The sequence below is a fragment of the Haliotis rubra genome, unplaced genomic scaffold (genome assembly GCF_003918875.1).
Source record: "Haliotis rubra isolate DU_JTF1 unplaced genomic scaffold, ASM391887v1 Scf2, whole genome shotgun sequence".
NCBI classification, from domain to species: Eukaryota; Metazoa; Mollusca; class Gastropoda; order Lepetellida; family Haliotidae; genus Haliotis; species Haliotis rubra.
The window spans coordinates 6,055,529-6,079,029 of NW_025766002.1; the positions used below are offsets into that span (position 1 = coordinate 6,055,529).

A 23,501-nucleotide genomic window follows, 5' to 3' on the forward strand; every position below is an offset into this window, starting at 1 on the left:
GACAAGACTGGTGTATTAAGGTGCATTGCACTTGTATTAAAGTATAGCCATTATTTAAGTTATCAAAGGAAATCATTTTGTTATGACATCAGCCTATTTGTAAACATAAAAAATATTAAACGATCCCTCATCAGAAATGAATAATAAACATAACACTCGAATTTTCTATAACGTAAAAGGACTTAAAAATCTCATTACAATGAACTGTTTTCTCTTTAACATACTCTAAAAGCACAACAACCATGGCAGCATTGTTTCATTTTCTTGGCACACTCCAGTAAGTGCTCTTTCATCCTTTCATGCTGCTAAGTTACTACTTCCTTTGACAGGGATCTACACATCCTCTTGCGGCATTGACCGTACACAATATACCTTTCAGTGCAGGCTTATTGATGAATATATGGGTAGAAAACATGAAAAGCTATGATTTTCCCTATTTTCCGGTTTTATAAGCTGTGGAATCAATGTGAGGAGTCACTGCAGTGCATCTTTATCGATGGTGCTATAAGCAGGTATCGCCCATTCATGACATAATTTCAGCTACAATGCAACATAAAAGCTGTTTGCCTGGCATTTTCAGTGATACGGGCAGTTTGGCATTGATTTCCTCCATAGGAAAACGGGTCATTATGTTAATTTGAAACAACCCATTTACAGAAAGTACCTGTTTGATATGATGTGATATGACATGTGTCACTGTGATCATGAAAATGACTAACCGGGATATCATCATCACCATGGGCAACAACGCAACAACATCATCATCTTATTGATTATCGTCGTCATCATCATCATCATCATCATCATCATCATCATCATCATGGTTATCATTCTATTGGTCATCACTATTGTTGTTGATGATGATGATGATGATGATGATGATGATGATGATGATGATGATGATGATGATGATGATGAAAAAACAGTTTCAATGCATGTTTCCCTATCTGTGAGTGTTAATATAAACAAACATTATCAATTTCACACAAGTCAAAATCAGATTACTTCCCAGGCACTGTATTTCTACCGGGTTTCTACAAGTTATTTAACTGAATGACATTATATATAAAAAACAGCTTTTTATTCATAAAAGCATTGAACAATAAAATATGATATGTAAGGAAAACTTCATGATATGTTTACCAAAGGCTCGTATTATTATAATTATATATATAACTTATATATGTTTACAATACAACCCGAACTCAACTCATGATTACTAAATGTTATTTTGTACTGGTGCCCCAGTACACGATGATGCTTTACAAATGACATACCCAATAAGTACCCACTTATACAAGGTTAAAGTAATGATGAAGATCCATTGCCATCATTGAAGGTATGGAGTGTAGTTTTTGTAAATGGCAGTTACTGCATAATTTACCAAGGACACTCCAGTATACAGACAGTGTAAGTAGCCATGAGATATGGTGCAAAACACCATTAATCACATGAATGAAAAAAGATATAATTAATAGCTCATGATATTCTATAACTGAAGACACTGTGAGCACATATCAAGAAGGGGAATATATCCTGTTTTGAGTGTAATGTTTATAACATACTCAGGGATGTAATAAGGCTTAAGTCTGTCCTTCAGTTAATTATTGTGGGTGTAGTCTCATTACTTATCTACTTCAGCAAGAGACACTGATGTCTTCATGTTTGACAAGCTGTGGAAAGTCTAAAATATTATTATTATTATCACTATTTTTACTTTTACTTTTGTTGTTCTTATTACTTGGACTGTTTTCTTTCTGTTCTCGGTGCAGATTTTTCAGGAGCCTGGCAGCAAGTCAAAATAAGATGTTACTGGCAGAGTTATGCCCCTTAGCTCCCAGGATCTAGTTTTTCCTCATTTAAATCCCAGGTAATCCTCTGTTTGTTTCCACCATTCTGGCTTTGTGGAATTCATGAAATGTCTTAATTATTTCAACATCATTATTATTGTAGTTCCAGCTGACAAAAATATCTCCTTGATCTAGGACTGACTGACTGACTGAGTCTGGTTTTACGCCGCTTTTAGCAATATTCCAGCAACATCACGGCGGGGGACACCAGAAATGGGCTTCACACATTGTACCCATTGATGTAGGAGGAAACACTGAAGTGATACCGGTCTTGGATGTTTACCATTTTGGTAAAAACCATGAGCACTGGCAAGGAACTGACACGAGAAAAATATAATGAGGTTGACGAAGGGTTCGAACCCATTATAACAGGAATCTGGTATAGCAAAGGGAAGCAACTCTGCTCAGCCATTTGATGCTGATCTGACCACCTCTCCCCATTCCAGTTTCTAACCTTGGTAATGGTTCCATGGTCATCTTCAGCATAATTCCTGCCTTCTGTAAACATTAGTTAGAGAGCAAACAGGCAATAACCACCAGAATGAGACACACCGAACTGCAAAAAATCAGCAAGCCAAACTCCGTGTCAAGAAATGATCTGATGTGAAAGAGAGGAGACTGCTCTTGTGAATAATTCATGACAGTTCTTCCCCGGACCAAGGGACAGGGATGATGAACGGTGGCACATGGGAAATCTCTCAGCTATCTACGATACACGCACCACTGTTTCCGCATCTTATTTTGTGATTATTTCCTAATGAGCCTGACCTGAGTATACAATATGTATACAGATGGTGTTGTGTGTGATTTCGGTGTGGGAGTAAAGGAGATGGGCTTAACACTTGCTTAAACTTGACAACAACATATTTCGGGTACAGTCCGTTTGATTTCATTTGAGACCCATGAATTGCACACTAACACAAAATATAATAATTGCAACAAAACCAAATTTTGCACAGTCGCATGAATCGACAGACCAACTCTGATGATTTGGCTCATAATTTTGGACACCCGAATAAAAAAGTTGTTTAACAAACGATCATAACAACAAAATAATGATTATTTGTAATAATGTGAAAAACATAGTCATGTTACGGCATGAATAAACACTGGGTTAGGATGGGTGTGTAAAATGCATCTCATTGGTATATGTTCCATGACTGGAGAAGTAGGGCCTCAGCACAATTTACATCAGCTGATTTACACAGTACACAGATTTACCCAGTATGAAGATTTACAGAGCATGCAGATTTACACAGTACACAGATTTACACAGTACGTAGATTTACACAGTATGAAGATTTACACAGTACACAGTTTTACACAGTATGCAGATTTACACAGCATGCAGATTTACACAGTACGCAGATTTACACAGTATGAAGATTTACACAACATGAAGATTTACACAACATGCAGATTTACACAAATGCAGATTTACACAGCATGCAGATTTACACAATATGCAGATTTACGCAACATGCAGATTTACACAAATACAGATTTACACAGCATGCAGATTTACACAATACGCAGATTTACACACCATGCAGATTTACACAAATGCAGATTTACACAGCATGCAGATTTACATAGTATGCACAGCAGCATGTATATTAATACCTTCATAAATGAAAAAATATATATTTAAGTTAATTCTGAGATATATGATAAGTAATTACATAATTCACACACAAGACAGAATCACATTTGCACAAATGATCATAAATTTTGATTGAGCAAAATAATATTAAAAATCACAATATATAATCAGCTTTAACTCCAAGTCACTAATATCCAAAGACCTTACATGCATATCATCCCTGATGTGTAATAAATACAACGATAATGTGTACGCTGTGTTATATCTGTAGCACATGCACTGGGAACATCTGCCCTGAGTCACACTTGTCATGGATCCCTGGGACAGTAAATGGGAATCAGATCACATTAATGGCAAATATGTGTACATAGTCTGCATACATTTCATCATTATCGTGTGGGAATCACACCATTCGCTCTTACTGTTATGACATGCATGCTTATGACACACATGTACCTATTACAGTAATCCTGACTGACAGTACACAGCACCATTGCCACGGCAACCATGTGATATTGACAATGTTCATTGCATAACCATGAATAAATGCACCGAAATTGGCAAAAGACTTGGACGTAGTGATACTGGTATCAGAATCTATGTAAGAATTAACTGCCAGCCTTTGAAGAGTAGCTCACACAAGGTTATAATGGACAAAAATGTCCCTTTTTTCATTTCCATACCATCTTGCTTCACAGTTCACTGTAACCCCTTTTAAATCAGTATAGTTTGTATGGCTTCCACATTTCTGCATTATCTATGAAGCACTTCTACTGGCAGCTACAGATAAATAGAAATTTGGGTGAAGCTCTGTTATTTTGAAGCAGCTACTAGTATGTAAAGAATGTCATCTGTGTATGATTCAACTTTAGGGTAACAGATATCCATTAAGGTGAAAAGATTGGTTCGATGACAAGCTTTTGTCAAATCGACTAATGAGCCGTAGATTTGACAAAAGCTTGTCATCGAACCATTCTTTTCACCTTAATGGATACCTGTCAGTCCATGATGGCTCCATGGGGCACATGAACATAAAAACACAGAATACTGCAGACTTGAGACATATGGCACTGCATTATTTCTGTGATGACAGACTGCTCCCTGTAAAGATATAATCCAAATGTATACAAGGGACACACAGTGGGATGTTACATTGGTGGGATGGTCCAAGGTTGCCCAAAGGGATGTTACAAAGGTACCTGAAGAAATGGTCCATGGGATGTCTAAAAGGATGGTCCAAGGCATCCCTGAATGCAATGATGCAAGGGATGTCTAAAGGGGCAGTCCAAGAGAGGCCCAAAGGGATGGTCCAAGAGAGGCCCAAAGGGATGGTCCAAGTGAGGCCCAAAGGGATGGTCCAAGTGAGGCCCAAAGGGATGGTCCAAGAGAGGCCCAAAGGGATGGTCCAAGAGAGGCCCAAAGGGATGGTCCAAGTGAGGCCCAAAGGAAGTCGGAATAGGCCCAAAGGAAGTCGGAATAGATTGTACAAGTGATACCAAAAGAGGTAAAAGGGATGCCCAAATGGGTGTGAGAGATGCCCAAATGGATGGTACAACTGAAGGTACAAGGGATGCTCAAAGTATAATCCATAGTTGCCTGAGAGGATTGTCGAAAGGATTCCGAAAGGGATGCCCAAATGAAAGCTATAAGGGATGCTCTAAGGAATAGTCTAAGATTGCCCAAGGATATGACACAAGTGAGCCAGAAGATGGCACATGGTACAGAAGGCATGTTTCAAAGAATTCCCAAAGAGATGCCCAAATGAATTATCTAAAGCTGCCCAAAGGGATGGTCTATGGATGCCTAAGGGTAAGGAACAAGGGATGCCAAACAAATAGTACATGGTTGCACAAGGTCAACCACAGGAATGGTACAAGATCGCCTGCAGGGATGCTCCAACTGATGATACATGGTTGCACAAGGTCAACCACAGGTCAAGTTACAAGATCGCCTGCAGGGATGCTCCAACTGATGGTACATGGTTGCACAAGGTCAACCACAGGTCAAGTTACAAGATCGCCTGCAGGGATGCTCCAACTGATGGTACATGGTTGCACAAGGTCAACCACAGGTCAAGTTACAAGATCGCCTGCAGGGATGCTCCAACTGATGATACATGGTTGCACAAGGTCAACCACAGGAATGGTACAAGACAAGGCCTGCAGGGATGCTCCAACAACTGATGATACATGGTTCCACAAGGTCAACCACAGGTCAAGTTACAAGATCGCCTGCAGGGATGCTCCAACTGATGGTACATGGTTGCACAAGGTCAACCACAGGTCAAGTTACAAGATCGCCTGCAGGGATGCTCCAACTGATGGTACATGGTTGCACAAGGTCAACCACAGGAATGGTACAAGATCGCCTGCAGGGATGCTCCAACTGATGGTACATGGTTGCACAAGGTCAACCACAGGTCAAGTTACAAGATCGCCTGCAGGGATGCTCCAACTGATGGTACATGGTTGCACAAGGTCAACCACAGGTCAAGTTACAAGATCGCCTGCAGGGATGCTCCAACTGATGATACATGGTTGCACAAGGTCAACCACAGGAATGGTACAAGATCGCCTGCAGGGATGCTCCAACTGATGATACATGGTTGCACAAAGTCAACCACAGGAATGGTACAAGATCGCCTTCAGGGATGCTCAAACTGGTGGTACATCGTTGCACTAAGTCAACCACAGGAATGGTACAAGATCGCCTGCAGGGATGCTCCAAGGAAAGGGAGATCAGGCAATACAATGCAGACTCTCCAGGCTTGCCTGCCTTGATTGACCTCACAGCATGCTCAATATGTTAGACTGCCAAACCAGTTGACTTATGCGCTTCAGCACTAATAGTGTAGCACCAAGCACAACATCCAGCATGATATCCCACATCTTCCCTTCCCCCTGACATTCCCAATGAAGACATGTTTATTGCCTTACTTTAACATTCCAATATTAGATATCTTTGGACATGCTTGGAAACTGCAATCACCACGTTTGCATGTATTCAGAAATACATTAGAATGCCTATTAATTTCAAGCACAACCCAAATTGCATTCACAAAATAATGAGGTGATTTATAGCCTTTAAATGAATATGGACAAAACTCATTTCTCCAAACTACCCCATGAAATTTACATGCATGTGGAATGAACGTAATATTAAACACCTCTGATTGGCAGTTTACTATTAACCATCAAATTTCTACAGGATAATGTCAGACATTCTAAGTGCGGTACAGTTTAAACAGAAACCTACAAGTCAAGTACAAATAATAGAAACGATAATTATAGAAAAAGATTCAAGTCACATGAAAAGCATTCTGGGTAATATAATTTGAAATGCATTCGTCTTTAGATGAACGAGGTTGCTCAGAGATCACGTAATAATTCTTCGGCCCACAGAGAGAGAAAATTGCTAATGAAATCAATAACACGAGGTGTCAATGAGTTGACACTGTGCGTCAGAAACATGCCAAAATATCAACGTCAGCTGATGATATTCGCACTTGTAGATTGCAGGGCAAACACACACATCCCAATCAAACAGCTGTTGTTAAGGGTCGTAGATTGCATTGTGTACATAGAAGGGAAAAGTAACAACCAACACCACTGACCTTTCAGGAATAGTTTTAAAAAATTAGGTTATTTCCGCAATTGGGTTTCACCAATTCTTCTTCCATTTTTCATCTCTTGGTCTCATTTTAGAGGACCGTTTATTTTGCATATAAGTTGTTAGGAAAGCCTTTTTCTTTTACATTTTAGTCTACAGAATAAAAAACGCATACTACAGGATTCTTTTAATCAGCTTAAGGTCTTATATTGATGCACAGGTGATAAATGTTTTTTTTAAATATCATGGCCTGGTTTGGATCCATACAAATATCATAAATCTAAAATCTGACTGACACTTTATTGTCGTTTTTTATTGTCAATGAAATTGTTAAAGTTGACGGAGAGAGAAATAATCTCATTTTGTTTTTATTACTCTGATTTTTCAATTTTTCAGGAGAGCAAAAAAATATCTAAAGCCTTCCTTTACAAGTTGAGGCAGAACAGTCAAGTACCACATGACAAATGGCATGATGCAGGGGCGAGGTTTAACATTGCAGTCAAGATTATTGCACTATACATGTACATGCACGTGCATGTGTGGTTGCTAATATTTCTCTGGATTTTCAACTCTATTGTTTAACATGAATATGTTTCTCAAACTGACTCCAAGATGATAGACTAACAACTAGTCTCTGAAATGAACATATTTTACTGAAAAAAGTTCATAGTAAAAAATATATATATATAATGAAAAGGAGCCCTGAGACTTTCTTCATTTTCAGAATGTGAGGACTTGCCACATTTTCTAGACTTGCATGGGCTTTCTTGGATATATTTGCTTCAGGGTCTGTATGACAGACTACCAAGATGACTACTCCTTGACTTAACCCTTAATGCCATAAGGTGGGCAGGGTAACAAGTGGGATGTTTTAACTAATTCCATTTGACAAAGCAAGAAGATTGAACCACCGACCTTTATCCCTCCAGACAGACATGCTATCTTCAATAACATCAGCTGATATTAGTCCACAAACAAAAATCTATTTAAAGTTGGGCCACAGGTAAATCTGTCATACAAACCCTGAAACAAATATACCCCATACAGCTCATACAAATCTAGAAAATGTGGCAAGTCTAAAATACCATGGTCTGAAGAAAGTCTTTTCATTATATTTTATGAATTCATTCTAGGGAAATGTTTCTTTTTAATTATCTGTCCACTTCAGAGACTATTAGTCTATAGCCGGGAAAACTTATGTTTTAGCACAAACAGTTGTTATGGAACCAAGTAGGGAGATGAACATGTTACCTTACGAATTGGTCCATCACATAAGTTTCATGAATCGATACGTATCACGATACCATGTCACAATTTGATATGTATCACAATACCTATTTTGGCGGCATTATTGTGTAAATTTAGTTACATTTTGAACATTAATATTTCCTAATTGTCCTTAAAAAGATCAACATTTTTTATTCTCAGACATTAAAAAGTTCTAATTTCCCATCTTTGTGCATGAAAAATAATCATTCATAACTCTCATAACATCAAAAAACATGATACAATTGCAAAATATAAACGATACATAAACATATTTAAACCAATACTTTCAAAACTAAATATCGATACAGTTTTGAATGCATCGATAATTGTATCGTCTTAGAAAATATATCGATGCATCATTACTAAATGTTAGTCTAGAGCCGAGAAACTTATGCTTTGAGCCCACACTGTAGTTATGGAACCAAGTAGGAAGATGAACATGTTACCTTTTGAACTGGTCCATCATTTGCAACAAAAACCAAAAATCTGGTATCATTTTGTAATAATTTGGGGGGTATTTGACCTCTATGAGATTTTCCTTTCCAATGTCCTTCTGTCTGTAGTTTAACAGCTGAGGTATCTAATAGACGTGTAAAGATATGTGACACTGTGATACGATTCGTATCCCCATACAGTACTCTATTCCACAAGTTCATATTCTCTACCTATTTGAAGGTAAATGATTACCTTGAACAATTTGTTTTTAAATTTCAGATAGCAAGAATGGGATATTGTTTGGGAGAAACGTTTTAACTTTGTCGGCATTTTGCAGATTCTGCTGCTAACAACCAACCTGAAAATACTGGACAATCTGCATTAACTGGTTGTTCAATAGTTTCTGTTTTTATTTATGTTTTTACAACAATGACTTGTAATGAATCGTACTTGTAACGATGCAGGAGTCGTAGATTGATGTATTGTATTGTGAGCCTCGTATCGCTATACAATACTGAACTGCTATATCATTACACCACGAGCCAAGTATCAGAATGTTCCAGTATTCTTCACTTTGACTCAGTATCGTATACTATAGGTGTGGTGAAATGGGGTTTAATGTCGCACTTAAGAATATTTTGATCATATGACAACGTGCATGCGTGTGCATGTGTGGCTGCTTGTAATAGCCCAAACTAGAGCATGTTTTATAGTGCTAGCTCACAGAATGCCGAGCAACAGGCAGGGACCAACAAGTACCATATTTTAACATCTTTGGGTATGACGCAGACAGGGATCAAACCTGGGACCTGCTACTCTCTGGGCAGATGTTCTAACAACTACACCACGGACGTGGTTCGTATACTATAGACAGTAGACAAATGAGTCATTTTTGGTGTCAGTCAATGTCGAAGTCTATATTTATCCAACAACTTTAAATCCCATATGGTCTGTCGTCAGTAACAGATTATCAAATAATCATGTTTCTTGATAACAATCAAGCAAAGTAACAGCATAAAAATACTTCTTCAAATAGTTTCTATCCGTTTAATACCAAATTGTACGTTAATAGAAAAAGACTTCAGTGAAAATTCAACTCTGATCTAATTTCACAGTTGATAAAGAATGTTCTTCTTTACCAAACTCTATCCTCTAAGCTTTAGTATGACATAGCCAAATGGATTTCGACAGCATCACAAAACTGACGTGTGGGAAGAGGATCAAACAGCCCTCTTTGCAATAGCACCACAGCCAGTTGCTGATTTCGTGCGAAGATTTCGAATTCTGACGAAATCGACAGCTCAAAAGAAAACACGATTGGATCAAGCCAAACACGAAATGTTATTATACAGGGTTTTTAGTCGAATTTTACCTCATTGCATCTCGCGGTCATGGAAACATTTTGCAGTATAACGGGTTGACTGTAGCAATTGATCTAATTACGTGTATTCATGGTCGTTTTTGTTCTTTAATATTGATTTTGGATTTCCCAGGACTGGAAAAGTTTGCTTGCAAAGAGCCTTTCTGCATTGGTCTTCACCTCCTTGGTTACTTGTGTTGTCTTTTCCACAAAGTGCTTTGACACAGAGGTGACATTTTAATGCCCTGTCGAACATGTGGCTTGGAAGTCTGTCTGTAATCCCCATTGGAAACTGACCTCAAATTACTGTACTCTTTAGAGGATACCTAACCTATTTAAAGACCCTGGGGATATTACCTCATGTGATGAATGATTTGATTTGAGAATGCTAATTTACATATCCCTACTACATTTAAAGGCACATGATACGTGTATATGAAATCATGGGGAATATATTATTGTTTTTCGCCACATCTGAGAGAAGGGTAAATGAATTTACTGGAATTTATGTTTTTGATTTTGGACAAAATGGTGATATTTCCACCAAAAAAATGCAATTTACATTTTTATGAAATAAATCAAAACTTTATTTAAATATATATATGATTACAGGATTCAATTGACCATAAATCATTTTTGAAGAAAATTCCAAGCTCATTTGCATATCATTCGCTGACGGCTGAACATTACGCAAGCTTCTTAAATACTTCAATATTTCATTTAGTTTTGGAATGTTTGAATAAAAAAGAAGATTAAATGGAAAGAGGTACAGCAACTGTAAGAAGAGATGCATTTGTTTTAGAATTTTATTTTTTTTAGAAATGAACCATTAATGTAACAAAAACAGAAACTATATAGCTCAAAAATAGTTAAGGACCAACAGATTCAATCAGATTATAAAAGTTGATCCGTTGTGTCATGGTAGATAAGGACAAACTTTATGGATTAACAACTTCTTTATTCGGGTGGTGCGACATTTCGATACAGATATTTGTATCCTTGTCAAGCAAGTGATCTGTATCGAAACATCGCATCACTCGAATAAAGAAGTTGTTCTTCCTTAAAGTTTGTCCTTATCTGACTCTCCAACTTCTAAATATGCTACTCAAAGATGTTATGTCATGATAAATCAACTATAGTAATACGAAAGAATTGGGTGACCTGACCAGTCTTTAGTAGTATTCACCCATCTGTTCAGTTACATATTTCTTTAATCTGTTTCTGAAAGAAAGTTTTCAACATGCCAAACTCAATCTGGTTTTCATAGTTATATAGGTGTTTCTACAAATTACAAATAACAAACAGTTTTGAAAAATAAGAAAAAATTTCCAGAATGTCCGTACAAACTAATCTTGTAATAGTGAGTGAGTGAGTTTAGATTTACGCCGCTTTTAGCAATATTCCAGCAATATCAAAGCAGAGGACACCAGAAATGGGTTTCACACATTGTACCCATGTGGGGAATCGAACCTGGATATTCAGCGTGATGAGCGCACGCTTTAACCACTAGGCTACCCCACCACCCCTGATTCTTGTAATAACATGTGGATGTCACGCAGTTCGGTATGGATCCATCACACAAAATGTCACGTGTACCAAAACAATTAGATCTCCTTGTAGCAAACCTGTGAAAACCTTCATCACCCAAAGGTCAGAGCTGACCAAAGACATAGCTTTCATCGCTCCCTAACAGCAGTACCACCATCTTCATGAAACATTAATTGGGAAATGTCAGAGACGTGTCTGGCCAACAAATGAAAATGCGACCCCAAGCCCTTGCTGCCATTAGTCCCATTGAATCAACCCACCTCTCAGATGTAGAACTTACGTTTTCATTCTCCTTGCCGTCGGTGGTACCAGGACAATTTTGGACCAGATGAGGAAAAATAATCCCACTGTGTTGGATCATGTGGTCAAGCGAGTGGTCATTTTCCAAGATTAGAAGTCAGAAGAAATTACTATTTCTATACTGGACTATGGATTACCAGCGCTTTGAACAGCGTGTCAGCCTTATCGCAGTGTCGTATCTCAACGTGGTGCCAAAAGCCAAGATTGACTGAACTCAATTTATAAATAATTAAGTCACAGAAAGACAGACAGGTGGTTGATGTCATGAGCAGCATTCCACAGTCAGCTGCCAGAGCAGCCAATGAAAAGCCTCAAAGTGACCACATGATCCATTAAATGACCTATGACTATCATAGATTGTATTCTAAGCTAGAATCCACATGGGCTTCCCACTGTGTATGCTTAATGGTCAGAGATGAACTCATGGCAAATCAGAGACTCAAAGAACAGACTAGTGGATCCAATGAATAACCAAATTATTGTTAACTGTTGTATTTGGTAATGTAGATAATCATGTTACTATGTATATGATGTAACCCTGAATGGGTATAATATCGTAAACATTTGGGGGGTGGTTGGGTAGCCTTGTGGTTAAAGTTTTCACTTGTCATTAAGAAGACAGGTTTGATTCCCCACAAGGGTACAATGTGTGAAGCCCATTTCTGGTTTTCTTGATGTGATATTTTTGGAAACTCACTCACTTGCGCAACATATTGGTTTGTGCAGGAGGTGAGGTGAGGTGAGGTGAGGTGACGGTTGAGGTGAGGTGAGGGTTGAGGTGAGGTGAAGGGAAGGGATGGTTGAGGTGAGGTGAAGGTTGAGGTGAAGCGAGGTGAGGTGGGGTGAGGTGAGGCGAGGCAAGTAAGTGAGTATGGTTTTATGCTGCTTTTAGCAATATTCCAGGAATATCACTGTGGGGTACACCAGGAATCGGCTTCACACATAGTACCCATGTGGGGAATAGAACTCGGGTCCCCAGCGTAAAGAGTTGCGAACACTTTAACCATTAGGTGAAGTGAAGTGAGGCATGGTTGAGTTGAGTTGAGCTGAGTTGAGGTGAGGTGAAGTTTAACATTTCACTGAAGATTACTGAACGTAACAGGAACACAGAATACTGCTTAACCATCTGCTCCAACATCTCAGTTAGTTTAATGACACTTGAAATATTTTAGGCAACTGAAACTGAACCTCCTCCATGATACTTACATTTCTGTATCGGGCAAATTCTACAAAGTGACCTAGGTCATAACACCACAAACCATTCATACTCAGCCATGAACTTACAGGGCTAAAATCACTTTGTGGGATGGAGCCCAGACACATCATGTCATGATTTTATCTCAGTCATAACACAGAATAACCCAGAAAGACTTTTAACATGTTAATGCATTAAATCAACAGGCGTAGAACCGCTGTGTCACCACAGGGCAAGATAAACAGACTTCAGTGATGGGTAGATGGAATGGTTTCAGACAAAACCAGGATTCCTTCTCCATATGTACGAATGCGGGAATATCTCCCAGCATATTACACACAAGAATCTATCTACAGTCTTACTGCGAACATTGTCTTCACTGTGAGAAGCCCACAGCAATGACTCCGACGTCTTGTCGTATTTTCTGGGTAATCATCATGAAATTCCAATTTTCTTCTTATTGTTCAGACACACTGTCCTTTTTCTATTATTGAAAGCAAAATAATTCTAATAGATTAGATATGCTTGAAAAGTAAGGATTTTGAAGAATGCAACTCCTCATAATTACTGCTATGCCAACACAATGAAAACACATAATCAACCTTAAACTGAAATGAAGGGGCAAAAAGCCCCAAATTTAACAGCAAATATTTATTCGCATGACAAAGATGACAAATAATGAGATGTGAGAGATTATCTCAAGTTTAAAAACACACACAAAATTTGATTTTTGTGTCCATTTTGACAAATATAGCGCGCATTTTAATATGTGCTTTCAAAATGTGTCAGTATATCTTACTTGTTGAATAACAAACTGCAGCTAATGTTCTTCCCCTGGTAGAAATGGTTGCTAGTTGGACAGTCCAAAGATGACTGAAAGTGTAAATCTCAAAAGACAAACTGAATTTATGTTGATCCCCGTTCCTTGTATATAAATTAACCAGTTTGACTTGTGTCATTCCTCTTCAAGACTGGGGCGGTGGGGTAGCCTAGTTGCTAAAGCGTTAGCTTGTCACGCCGAAGACCCAGGTTCGATTCCCCACATGGGCACTATGTGTGAAGCCCATTTCTGGTGTCCCCCACCGTGATATTGCTGGAATATTGCTAAAAACAGCGTAAAACCATACCCACTCACTCACTCACTCTTCAAGACTATGTCTAATCATCCAAACTATTGAAATGACTGCAACAAGTGCACAGATTTTCTTGGATTCCAAATATCACGCTCTTGGCATGAAACTGGGTAAAAACTGTTATTTGTTGGATTTGGGATGCTGTCTTAAAGTTCTGTTTTCCAATTTCAGAGGTATTTTAACATGGCATTAAAAGCAATAAGACAAAATTAATCATTAATCCATTAATCCTCGTCTTGTTTACTGGCCCTGTTATTTGTGAAAAAGCACATTGAGCACGCCAAGTCATTTGTTATAACAACATTACTTGGACTTGAAACTTTAAATTCCAATTTGGAAGATTTCCTCTCATATGCTGCAGGCTTAGGGGCGAAATATCGGCCTCTGAGCATGCCAGGGCAAATTCTTGATGGCCTGAACATAAACAGCAATATGCAATGTCTAAACTTGAAAATAAAAACATGGCATCTTCCTTTCATGATGAATAATTTCCTGCTGACAACACAATAACTAAATCTAACAACACAATCAACTTGACACAGCGAATACTTCCCCAACCATTCATCTCTGAAGCCGAACGAAGATCAAAGCCTCTCGTTTCGTGTTAAAAGACAAATATTGTTTATTGCTTAATATCTGCCTGTTAACTGAACAATTTATCTTTCACATGCTTCTAATTAGCTTGATTAAAAACAGGTCATTTTGGCATAAACATGCAATATCAGGACATGATGACTGTAGTTTATCAGCTCTATTACTAAACATTATTTTGGTCAAGTGAAACTTGTAGGGATGGGTTCGAAAATGACAATAAATGTCATGAAAGGTATGAGGTGGGGATTAATTGTGTCGTGGTCGTAGATTACAAGTTCCGAGTCTCTGTAGGCCATCATGCCGTCATGTTTATCATCATTAATATGTCTTATCTTCTAACACTCTTGTCAGTTAACCCCGGATCATTCCCTGTGATATTGACACCAATTTATCTCGATCAGCCCTGCAATCTATAAGGCTTACATGAATTATTTTAGCATAATCATAATCAGGGTTTTCTTTTATTCTTGACAAATCTGAACTTGTGATAAATTAATACTCTGTAAAGACAGACACAGAGAGAAACGCCATTTGAAATCTATCTGATATTGACGTGATTGCACAGAAATCATGTCTATTTCGATCCATCTATCAGTGCTTCATTGAATGCTGACAATTACGAAATATCAATCGTGACAGAAAATGACATCAAACAGAACCTGTCTTTGATCTGGAAGCAAAACTGTGATCCGACTGGCGAAAGCTAGGATACCGAAATTGACAACTGTCATTGACAAGATAAGCTTATATTTCCCATACATACAATGGATAATATCGTCTGGTAAAAGGTAGACTTCTGTAACTGTCCAATACCCCATGATCCTGTGTTGCCTAACAGTTCTAACGAAGGTCATACAAACAAGATGCCAAGTCCATCAACTGAAGAACTTTAGAACAACACTTGAACCAGCTGAGCAACAAGACTGACTGACTGAGTTTAGTTTTACGCCGCTTTTAGCAATATTCCAGCAATATCACGGCGGGGGACACCAGAAATGGGCTTCACACATTGTGCCCATGTGGGGAATCGAACCCGGGTCTTAAGCGTGACGAGCCAACGCTTTAACCACTAGGCTACCCCACCGCCCCCTGAGCAACAAGAACCACATGGAAGAAGAAATGACTCACTTGATGTTTGATATGTTATGTGATAGGCTAAGTGTTCGGGATTGGTTGTAAAATCATGATTAATGACTAGCTTATCCTAACCAATTTATCAAAATTAATTGGTCAGCAAGGATAGAAATTAATCAGGAATGTCAATTAGCCTGAACAGAGATAACATAAAGCAGTAACCCGTAAAATGTTCGAAATTCTACGAGCTCTTATGATAACTTTAACATTAACAAAACACTTCAGGGCCTAGATTTTCGAAGCTCTCTTAGCGCTAAGATAGTCGTAAGTGCCATACATTAACATAAACTTACGACTATCTTAGCGCTACGAGAGCTTCGAAAATCTAGGCCCAGGGTTACTGGGCTTCAATTCACCAAAACTGTTTAGTTAAAAAGTTAACTCTAACATACTGATATAATGTGGTATGTTTGATCCCAAACATCACTCACTATACAAAGAAAATAAACACATAGCTAATTACACTTACACCATAAAGTTCATCTACAACATGCTTCATTAGCAAAGCCCAACATGTTCATGCCCATGTCCGTTTCACAAACCTATATACAGTGAGACCTCGGATACCCGGACCCCAGATATCCGGAAACCTCGCCTTCCGGTCAATTTTTTGGAAAAAACAATCTCTTACATTATAAAAGTGACTGTCTATAACGGATATTCGGTTTCCGTTTCCGGACGGTACATTTTACAAACAAACCGGCTAAATCAACACAAAATTGACTCACCTATCCGCACGAAGCTTTGATCCACCGCTAACCGTGTGAAGGGAAGTGCGAGAGTCCCACGTGTTTTGACACGAGACATGGTCGGCTAATCCGGATTAATGATCATCAAGGTATTGGTGGTGATTAGAAGGCCTAGCTGACACTGAGTTAACCATTGAGTTCTAACTGTTAAGTTGTTTATTCAGTCAAAGCAAAGAAATATTACGAAGGCCTACTCAGCTACTTTGAGAACAATGGCGACCGAGAAAACCTCGAAAAAATGTTATCCGTCGTGTTGCAAAGGAGCGGCACCCAGTGTAAGCAGTCCTCAATGAAAGACTTTTTCAAAACTGAATAATTGTAAAGGTACGATTGTTTTGTTGTGATGCTGTTTTTGAATGTCTATACATGTACAATAAACGCTTGATGATCATAAACATTTTGGATTTTCCTTGAGGTGTATGAAAACCAAAAATCCAGATATCCGGATATTCAATTATCCGGACGATTTACGTAAAAACAAATGTGTCCGGATATCCGAGGTCTCACTGTATGTGTAATAGCTGTCGTAAGTCAGCATATAAGTATTGTGGTGCAATGGTTGTTGTAAGTCAGTGTTTAAGTATCATGGTGCAATGGCTGTCGTAAGTCAGTGTTTAAGTATCTTGATGCAATGGCTGTCATAAGTCAGTGTTGAAGTATCTTGTTGCAATGGTTGTCGTAAGTCAGCATTTAAGTATTGGAACTATGAACATTCTACATCTAGGGATAACATTCTTCAAAGCTATGCCTCTGCTATGGCTATCACACTGTACTTGACACCAATAGCACTCTGCTTGTGTAAAGATGGCGAGATGAAATGGGGTTTAAGGTTCAAGATTATTGCACTTCTACAGCCATTTTTTATTTAAAATGGATACAAGACTCGGACTAATTATACCGACACTGACATGGACAAGGGGGCACTCAAGACACTAAGAGCGGTTCTGGGTCATTGATGCTTTTTTCTGCACATATTTTAACCTTGAGATCCTTTAAATCTTTACAGTTTAAATAAGTGAGCAGTAATGTTTCCCATATTCATGATCATAGTACAAAGAATGTCAACATTCCCATATTTAAAACATCCACATTATTAGTGATCAGATAACCATTCAGAGCCAGACTGAATCTAAGACATCATTATTTAAGGTAGTCCCACTAGAAGACAAATCAAAACCATCTTTCACATCCTCTGTCCAAAATTACAGACAAATCAATTATTCGTCCTCAGATATTTAAAAACATCCATTCACAAAACCATTTTTTTCTTTGCGTAATGACCACTTGAATTCCATCTGAATACAAGCTTTTGACAGATATTTGTCGACAATCTCCATCACCTGACACCGAACCATTCGTCTTGATACAGCAGGAATGTCAAAGACTTATTTCTTCCAACAATTATTATCCTTCCTGACAGTGAAAAGAAAGTTGCATGTCAAGACAACGTAAGCATCATCACAACGGAATTGATGACATAGCAGCATTGCATCAAAGCCAACCTCCTCATCATCACGGCCTTACAAGGACAGTCAAGGACCTGGAGGAGTTGAAATGTACACCATGCTGGCAAATAAAGACGAGGACACCGAAGTACACATCTCTGTCTCCTTGCTCACACAGTGTCTGTGTCGTACTGCTATTAATAGCAAAACATGCAAGTGGGTATTAGTGTCATGTGTTCCCAAAGTCAAACACGACCTTGAGAGGCAAAAACATGGCACCAATGACACTGATGCATTTGAGCTGTTTCCTCATCAGCGGAGGTGAAAAAGACGAGGATGCCATTAGGTTTTGGTCATAATATTAGTGCTGATAATCACAACAGTTGCATGAAGAGTGCAGGTTTTTTAGCATCTACATCTAAGGTAATCAGCTATGTTGCAATGTGACACTGCATGTATTCCCACGAGACAAAAATGCTCCTTGACATTGTGGTTGACATTGGTGCCAGTAAACAACGTTGTGATTTTACTGTTTCGTGTGTTTCTCGTGCCAGTCTACAGTTTTTAACCATTACTAGAACACCTGATGACAACTGCTGTTTTTTGTATTACAGTAACGTAATCACTACAATCTCTTGTATAACCATACCAACAGAAATTAGGTGGGCTTGGTTCCATCTTAATATGGTGCCACAGTTCCAAGGTATGCCAAAACCAATGGAGCCATTGCCTCCCGATAACATATACACATAATTATTCTACAATATGTTCTAGACTCAGGTACATTCAGTCTGTACTAGTCAACAACCAACCAAGGTCGGACAGCCACATGTCATATAAAGGCATATTCTAAAACAGACAATGGATAATGAAAGCCTACATTTACATGCAAGCAGTGGTCGTATTATAATTGAATACAGTCAAATGATGGTTCAGAAATTAGCCTGCTATTCAGTGGGTTACAGATCTATCAATCCACAATATCTAGCAATCCACAATATCTAGCAATCCACAATATCTAGCAATCCCTGACATTTACCAATCCCCAATCTCTACCAATTCCCTGACATCTACCAGTCCCCAACCTCTACCAATTCCTGACATCTACCAATCTCCAACCTCTACCAATTTCCTGATATTTACCAGTCCCCAACCCCTACCAATTCCCTGACATCTACCAATCCCCAACCTCTACCAATTCCTGACATCTACCAATTTCCAACCTCTACCAATTCCTGACATCTACCAATTCCCAACATCTACTAATCCCCAATATCTACCAATTCCTGACATCTACCAATCACAAACCTCTACCAATTCCGACATTTACCAATCCCCACCCTCTACCAATTCCCTGACATCTACCAATTTTCAATCTCTACCAATTCCTGACATCTACCAATCCCAAACCTCTACCAATTCCCTGACATCTACCAATCCCAACCTCTACCAATTCCCTGACATCTACCAATCCCCAACCTCTACCAATTCCCTGACTTCTACCAATCCCCAACCTATACCAATTCCCTGACATCTACCAATCCCCATCCTCTACCAATTCCTGTCATCTACCAATCCCCAACCTCTACCAATCCCCAACCTCTACCAATTCCAAACCTCTAAAAAAAAACCATATTTATAAATCTCTGACATCTACCAATCCCAGACATCTTCCAATCCCTGACAATATTGGCTGTGGAGGTTTATACCTCCAGGTCAGTCTGCCAGAGTAAAATTCCTCCATTTCAGTTTATTGAAAACCAGAGTGTAATATTTCTGATGTCTGAAAAACGTCAATTTTACATGACTCAGAATGGGGCAAATGTCTTAAATTTCATCATGTCAAACTTACAGAGAGGAGCTGAGAAGCATTTCCAGGAGACTGCATAATCTCTTGACTTTCATCTTTGGTAAAGTTTTAATTAATATCGTGCCTAAATTGTTGACTTCAGCCGACCTGATTTACTTCCACAGTTTATGTATTACAGCAGGCAGTGAAACCTAACTGCTTTAAACATGAGTTTTTCATCAAAACTGATCTTGTTTCAAACACTAAAAACATTAATGTTCAACATATTCACATCGTTTTTGCCTAAGTACCATAACATCTCATGATTTTAAACGCCATTCAAATATTTATTATCAAAACTATTAACATGATGATCGTCTAGGTTTTTCAACACCTGTTCCTTCAGCTATCCCACTGAACTATGTTTTTATTGGGACATGCATCAAAACATTTCTAAATCATGCCTGTTGCTCCCAGAGATCTGGAATTCACATCACAGACCATATCTGATAAATATTATGTCACTTGGTACCAAGAGCCTTTTTGCTGTGACTCTGTTGCACAGAACTGCAGAATTAGACCCAAGATGAACATTCTGCTCTTTGATAGCTTGATAAAACAGCTACATGTACAGCAGTTTTTCCAAAATGGCAAACTTCTGCAACCTATCACGTTCAATTTGTTGACGACTTCTCCTGATACCAGCCCTCAACACGAAGCTGATCACATGATGTTCACCTGTAACCTCGTTAACTCACTCACTCACCTGTAACCAGGCTGAACAACTGTTGTTTGGTTGTTTCAACTTGATCATGGGTTTTTGAATGACAGATACCTATCCATGTTCATTCACGCAGGGACAACTGATGGAGAGTTAGATTGTCCATCACAACACTGACGGAAAAACTGGGAGACTTCTGGGAGTTGGAAACATTGAAGGATGAAGCAGACAAGGTGGGAATATAAATCAGGGAGTCGTTTTTTCTTCAAAATATGCATTCAATATCATTGTGCCTGAGTGACTGCTTAAACTGAATCTTGAGACTGTGAATGCTTGAGTTTGTGACTGAGAGAGTGCTTGAACTTTGTTAATAAATGAAATAGTGCCTGAAGTTGGTGATGTGTGAGTAAGTGCTTGAGTTTGTGACTTTGTGAATGAGTGCTTGAGTTTGTGACTTTGTGAATGAGTGCTTGAGGGTGTGAATGTGTCAATGAGTGCTTGAGTTTGTGACTGAATTAGTGCTTGAGTTTGTGACTGAATTAGTGCTTGAGCTTGTGATTGAATGAGTGCTTGAGTTTGTGACTGACTGAATGCTTGAGTTTGTGACTGAATTAGTGCTTGAGTTTGTGACTGAATTAGTGCTTGAGTTTGTGACTGAATTAGTGCTTTAGTTTGTGATTGAATGAATGCTTGAGTTTGTGACTGAATGAATGCTTGAGTTTGTGACTGAATGGATCCTGGAGTTTGTGATTGAATGAGTGCTTGAGTTTGTGACTGAATGAATGCTTGAGTTTGTGATTGAATGAGTGCTTGAGTTTGTGATTGAATGAATGCTTGAGTTTGTGATTGAATGAATGCTTGAGTTTGTGACTGAATGAATGCTTGAGTTTGTGATTGAATGAGTGCTTGAGTTTGTGATTGAATGAATGCTTGAGCTTGTGATTGAATGAGTGCTTGAGTTTGTGACTGACTGAATGCTTGAGTTTGTGACTGAATTAGTGCTTGAGTTTGTGACTGAATTAGTGCTTGAGTTTGTGACTGAATTAGTGCTTTAGTTTGTGATTGAATGAGTGCTAGAGTTTGTGACTGAATGGATCCTGGAGTTTGTGATTGAATGAGTGCTTGAGTTTGTGACTGAATGAATGCTTGAGTTTGTGATTGAATGAGTGCTTGAGTTTGTGATTGAATGAATGCTTGAGTTTGTGATTGAATGAATGCTTGAGTTTGTGACTGAATGGATCCTGGAGTTTGTGATTGAATGAGTGCTTGAGTTTGTGACTGAATGAATGCTTGAGTTTGTGATTGAATGAGTGCTTGAGTTTGTGATTGAATGAATGCTTGAGTTTGTGATTGAATGAATGCTTGAGTTTGTGACTGAATGAATGCTTGAGTTTGTGACTGAATGGATCCTGGAGTTTGTGATTGAATGAATGCTTGAGTTTGTGATTGAATGAGTGCTTGAGTTTGTGACTGAATGAATGCTTGAGTTTGTGACTGAATGAATGCTTGAGTTTGTGATTGAATGAATGCTTGAGTTTGTGACTGAATTAGTGCTTTAGTTTGTGATTGAATGAGTGCTAGAGTTTGTGACTGAATTAGTGCTAGAGTTTGTGATTGAATGAATGCTTGAGTTTGTGACTGAATGAATGCTTGAGTTTGTGACTGAATGGATCCTGGAGTTTGTGATTGAATGAGTGCTTGAGTTTGTGACTGAATGAATGCTTGAGTTTGTGATTGAATGAGTGCTTGAGTTTGTAATTGAATGAATGCTTGAGTTTGTGATTGAATGAATGCTTGAGTTTGTGACTGAATGGATCCTGGAGTTTGTGATTGAATGAGTGCTTGAGTTTGTGACTGAATGAATGCTTGAGTTTGTGAATGAATGAGTGCTTGAGTTTGTGATTGAATGAATGCTTGAGTTTGTGACTGAATGGATCCTGGAGTTTGTGATTGAATGAATGCTTGAGTTTGTGACTGAATGAATGCTTGAGTTTGTGACTGAATGGATCCTGGAGTTTGTGACTGGATGGATCCTGGAGTTTGTGACTGGATGAATGCTTGAGTATATTAGTAGTGAATGAGTGTGTTCAGGAACACCATCAGCAGTCTGTCACTATATACCCCAAACATGACATGTGTAATCACGGTTGCTGATGAAATAATCACACAAGTGACTCTTCATACTGTTTTTAGCAATTCTTCCATAATCCCAAACCAAAAAACACAGCTTGATATGATAGTCCCAAAGATAGCTTTGCCAAGGTGAGTCTGGATAAGCCCTCCAAACACTAATAAACCACTGATAATAGTATCTGGAGCCACACTAATAGCTTGCTCTACACACAATCATTTTACACCCACAATGTGACATATGCAATCAGACTGGGTCCAACAAGAGCGGCAAAGTGGATCGTTATGAGTCCAAACGAAGGTTGCTTTCCATGCAAAGACATTTCCCTCGTCGGTCTGAAGTCAATAAAAGTTTGCATCACTATTGTTGTAACGTTGTTACAGACTATCAGCCATTGATTGCCTGTGTTCCACCCAATATGATGCATCTCCCAAGAGGAATTCAAACTGTGCTTATTGTTGTCAGCTAGTATCTGAACCATATTTGTCTTGAAGCTTTCTGCCCATAGTCATCAGCTTGTGTCTGAACCATATTCACCCTGATGTGTTCTGCCCATAGTCATCAGCTTGTGTCTGAACCATATTTGTCCTGAAGTCTTCTGCCCTTAGTCATCAGCTTGTGTCTGAACCATAAGTC

The 23,501-nt window shown here is 38.6% G+C and overlaps 2 protein-coding genes across 6 annotated transcripts in view; both read right to left on the bottom strand.

The window, feature by feature from the left end:
- The window catches only part of LOC124275423 (choline transporter-like protein 1), a 233,797-nt gene that overhangs the window by 193,574 nt on the left and 16,722 nt on the right, over positions 1–23,501 (bottom strand). For 3 of the 5 annotated variants that reach the window (XM_046710987.1, XM_046710986.1, XM_046710983.1), the window contains exon 2: positions 7,978–8,085. The exons of the other annotated variants lie outside the window; for them this stretch is intronic. The gene's annotated coding sequence lies outside the window, so the exon portion shown is untranslated. The remainder of the gene's footprint in view (positions 1–7,977; positions 8,086–23,501) is intronic. 5 annotated transcript variants of the gene reach the window in all.
- LOC124275281 (Y' element ATP-dependent helicase YJL225C-like) lies at positions 20,535–23,446 on the bottom strand. The gene is made up of 4 exons (XM_046710763.1): positions 23,403–23,446; positions 22,385–22,551; positions 21,606–21,748; positions 20,535–20,567 (listed from the first exon to the last, which is right to left on the bottom strand). Exons 1-4 carry the CDS (start codon positions 23,444–23,446, stop codon positions 20,535–20,537), a joined length of 387 nt encoding a protein of 128 aa, XP_046566719.1.

What these genes read in the sequence shown, in the direction of transcription:
- LOC124275281 (XM_046710763.1), bottom strand. Translation starts at nt 23,446, where the DNA reads ATGGTTCAGACACAAGCTGATGACTATGGGCAGAACACATCAGG. An exon ending in TATGGGCAGAACACATCAGG is followed by an intron (nt 22,552 to 23,402) that starts GTGAATATGGTT and finishes CACAAACTCCAG; the next exon opens with GATCCATTCAGTCACAAACT. An exon ending in CAAACTCAAGCATTCATTCA is followed by an intron (nt 20,568 to 21,605) that starts GTCACAAACTCA and finishes TCTGTGCAACAG; the next exon opens with AGTCACAGCAAAAAGGCTCT.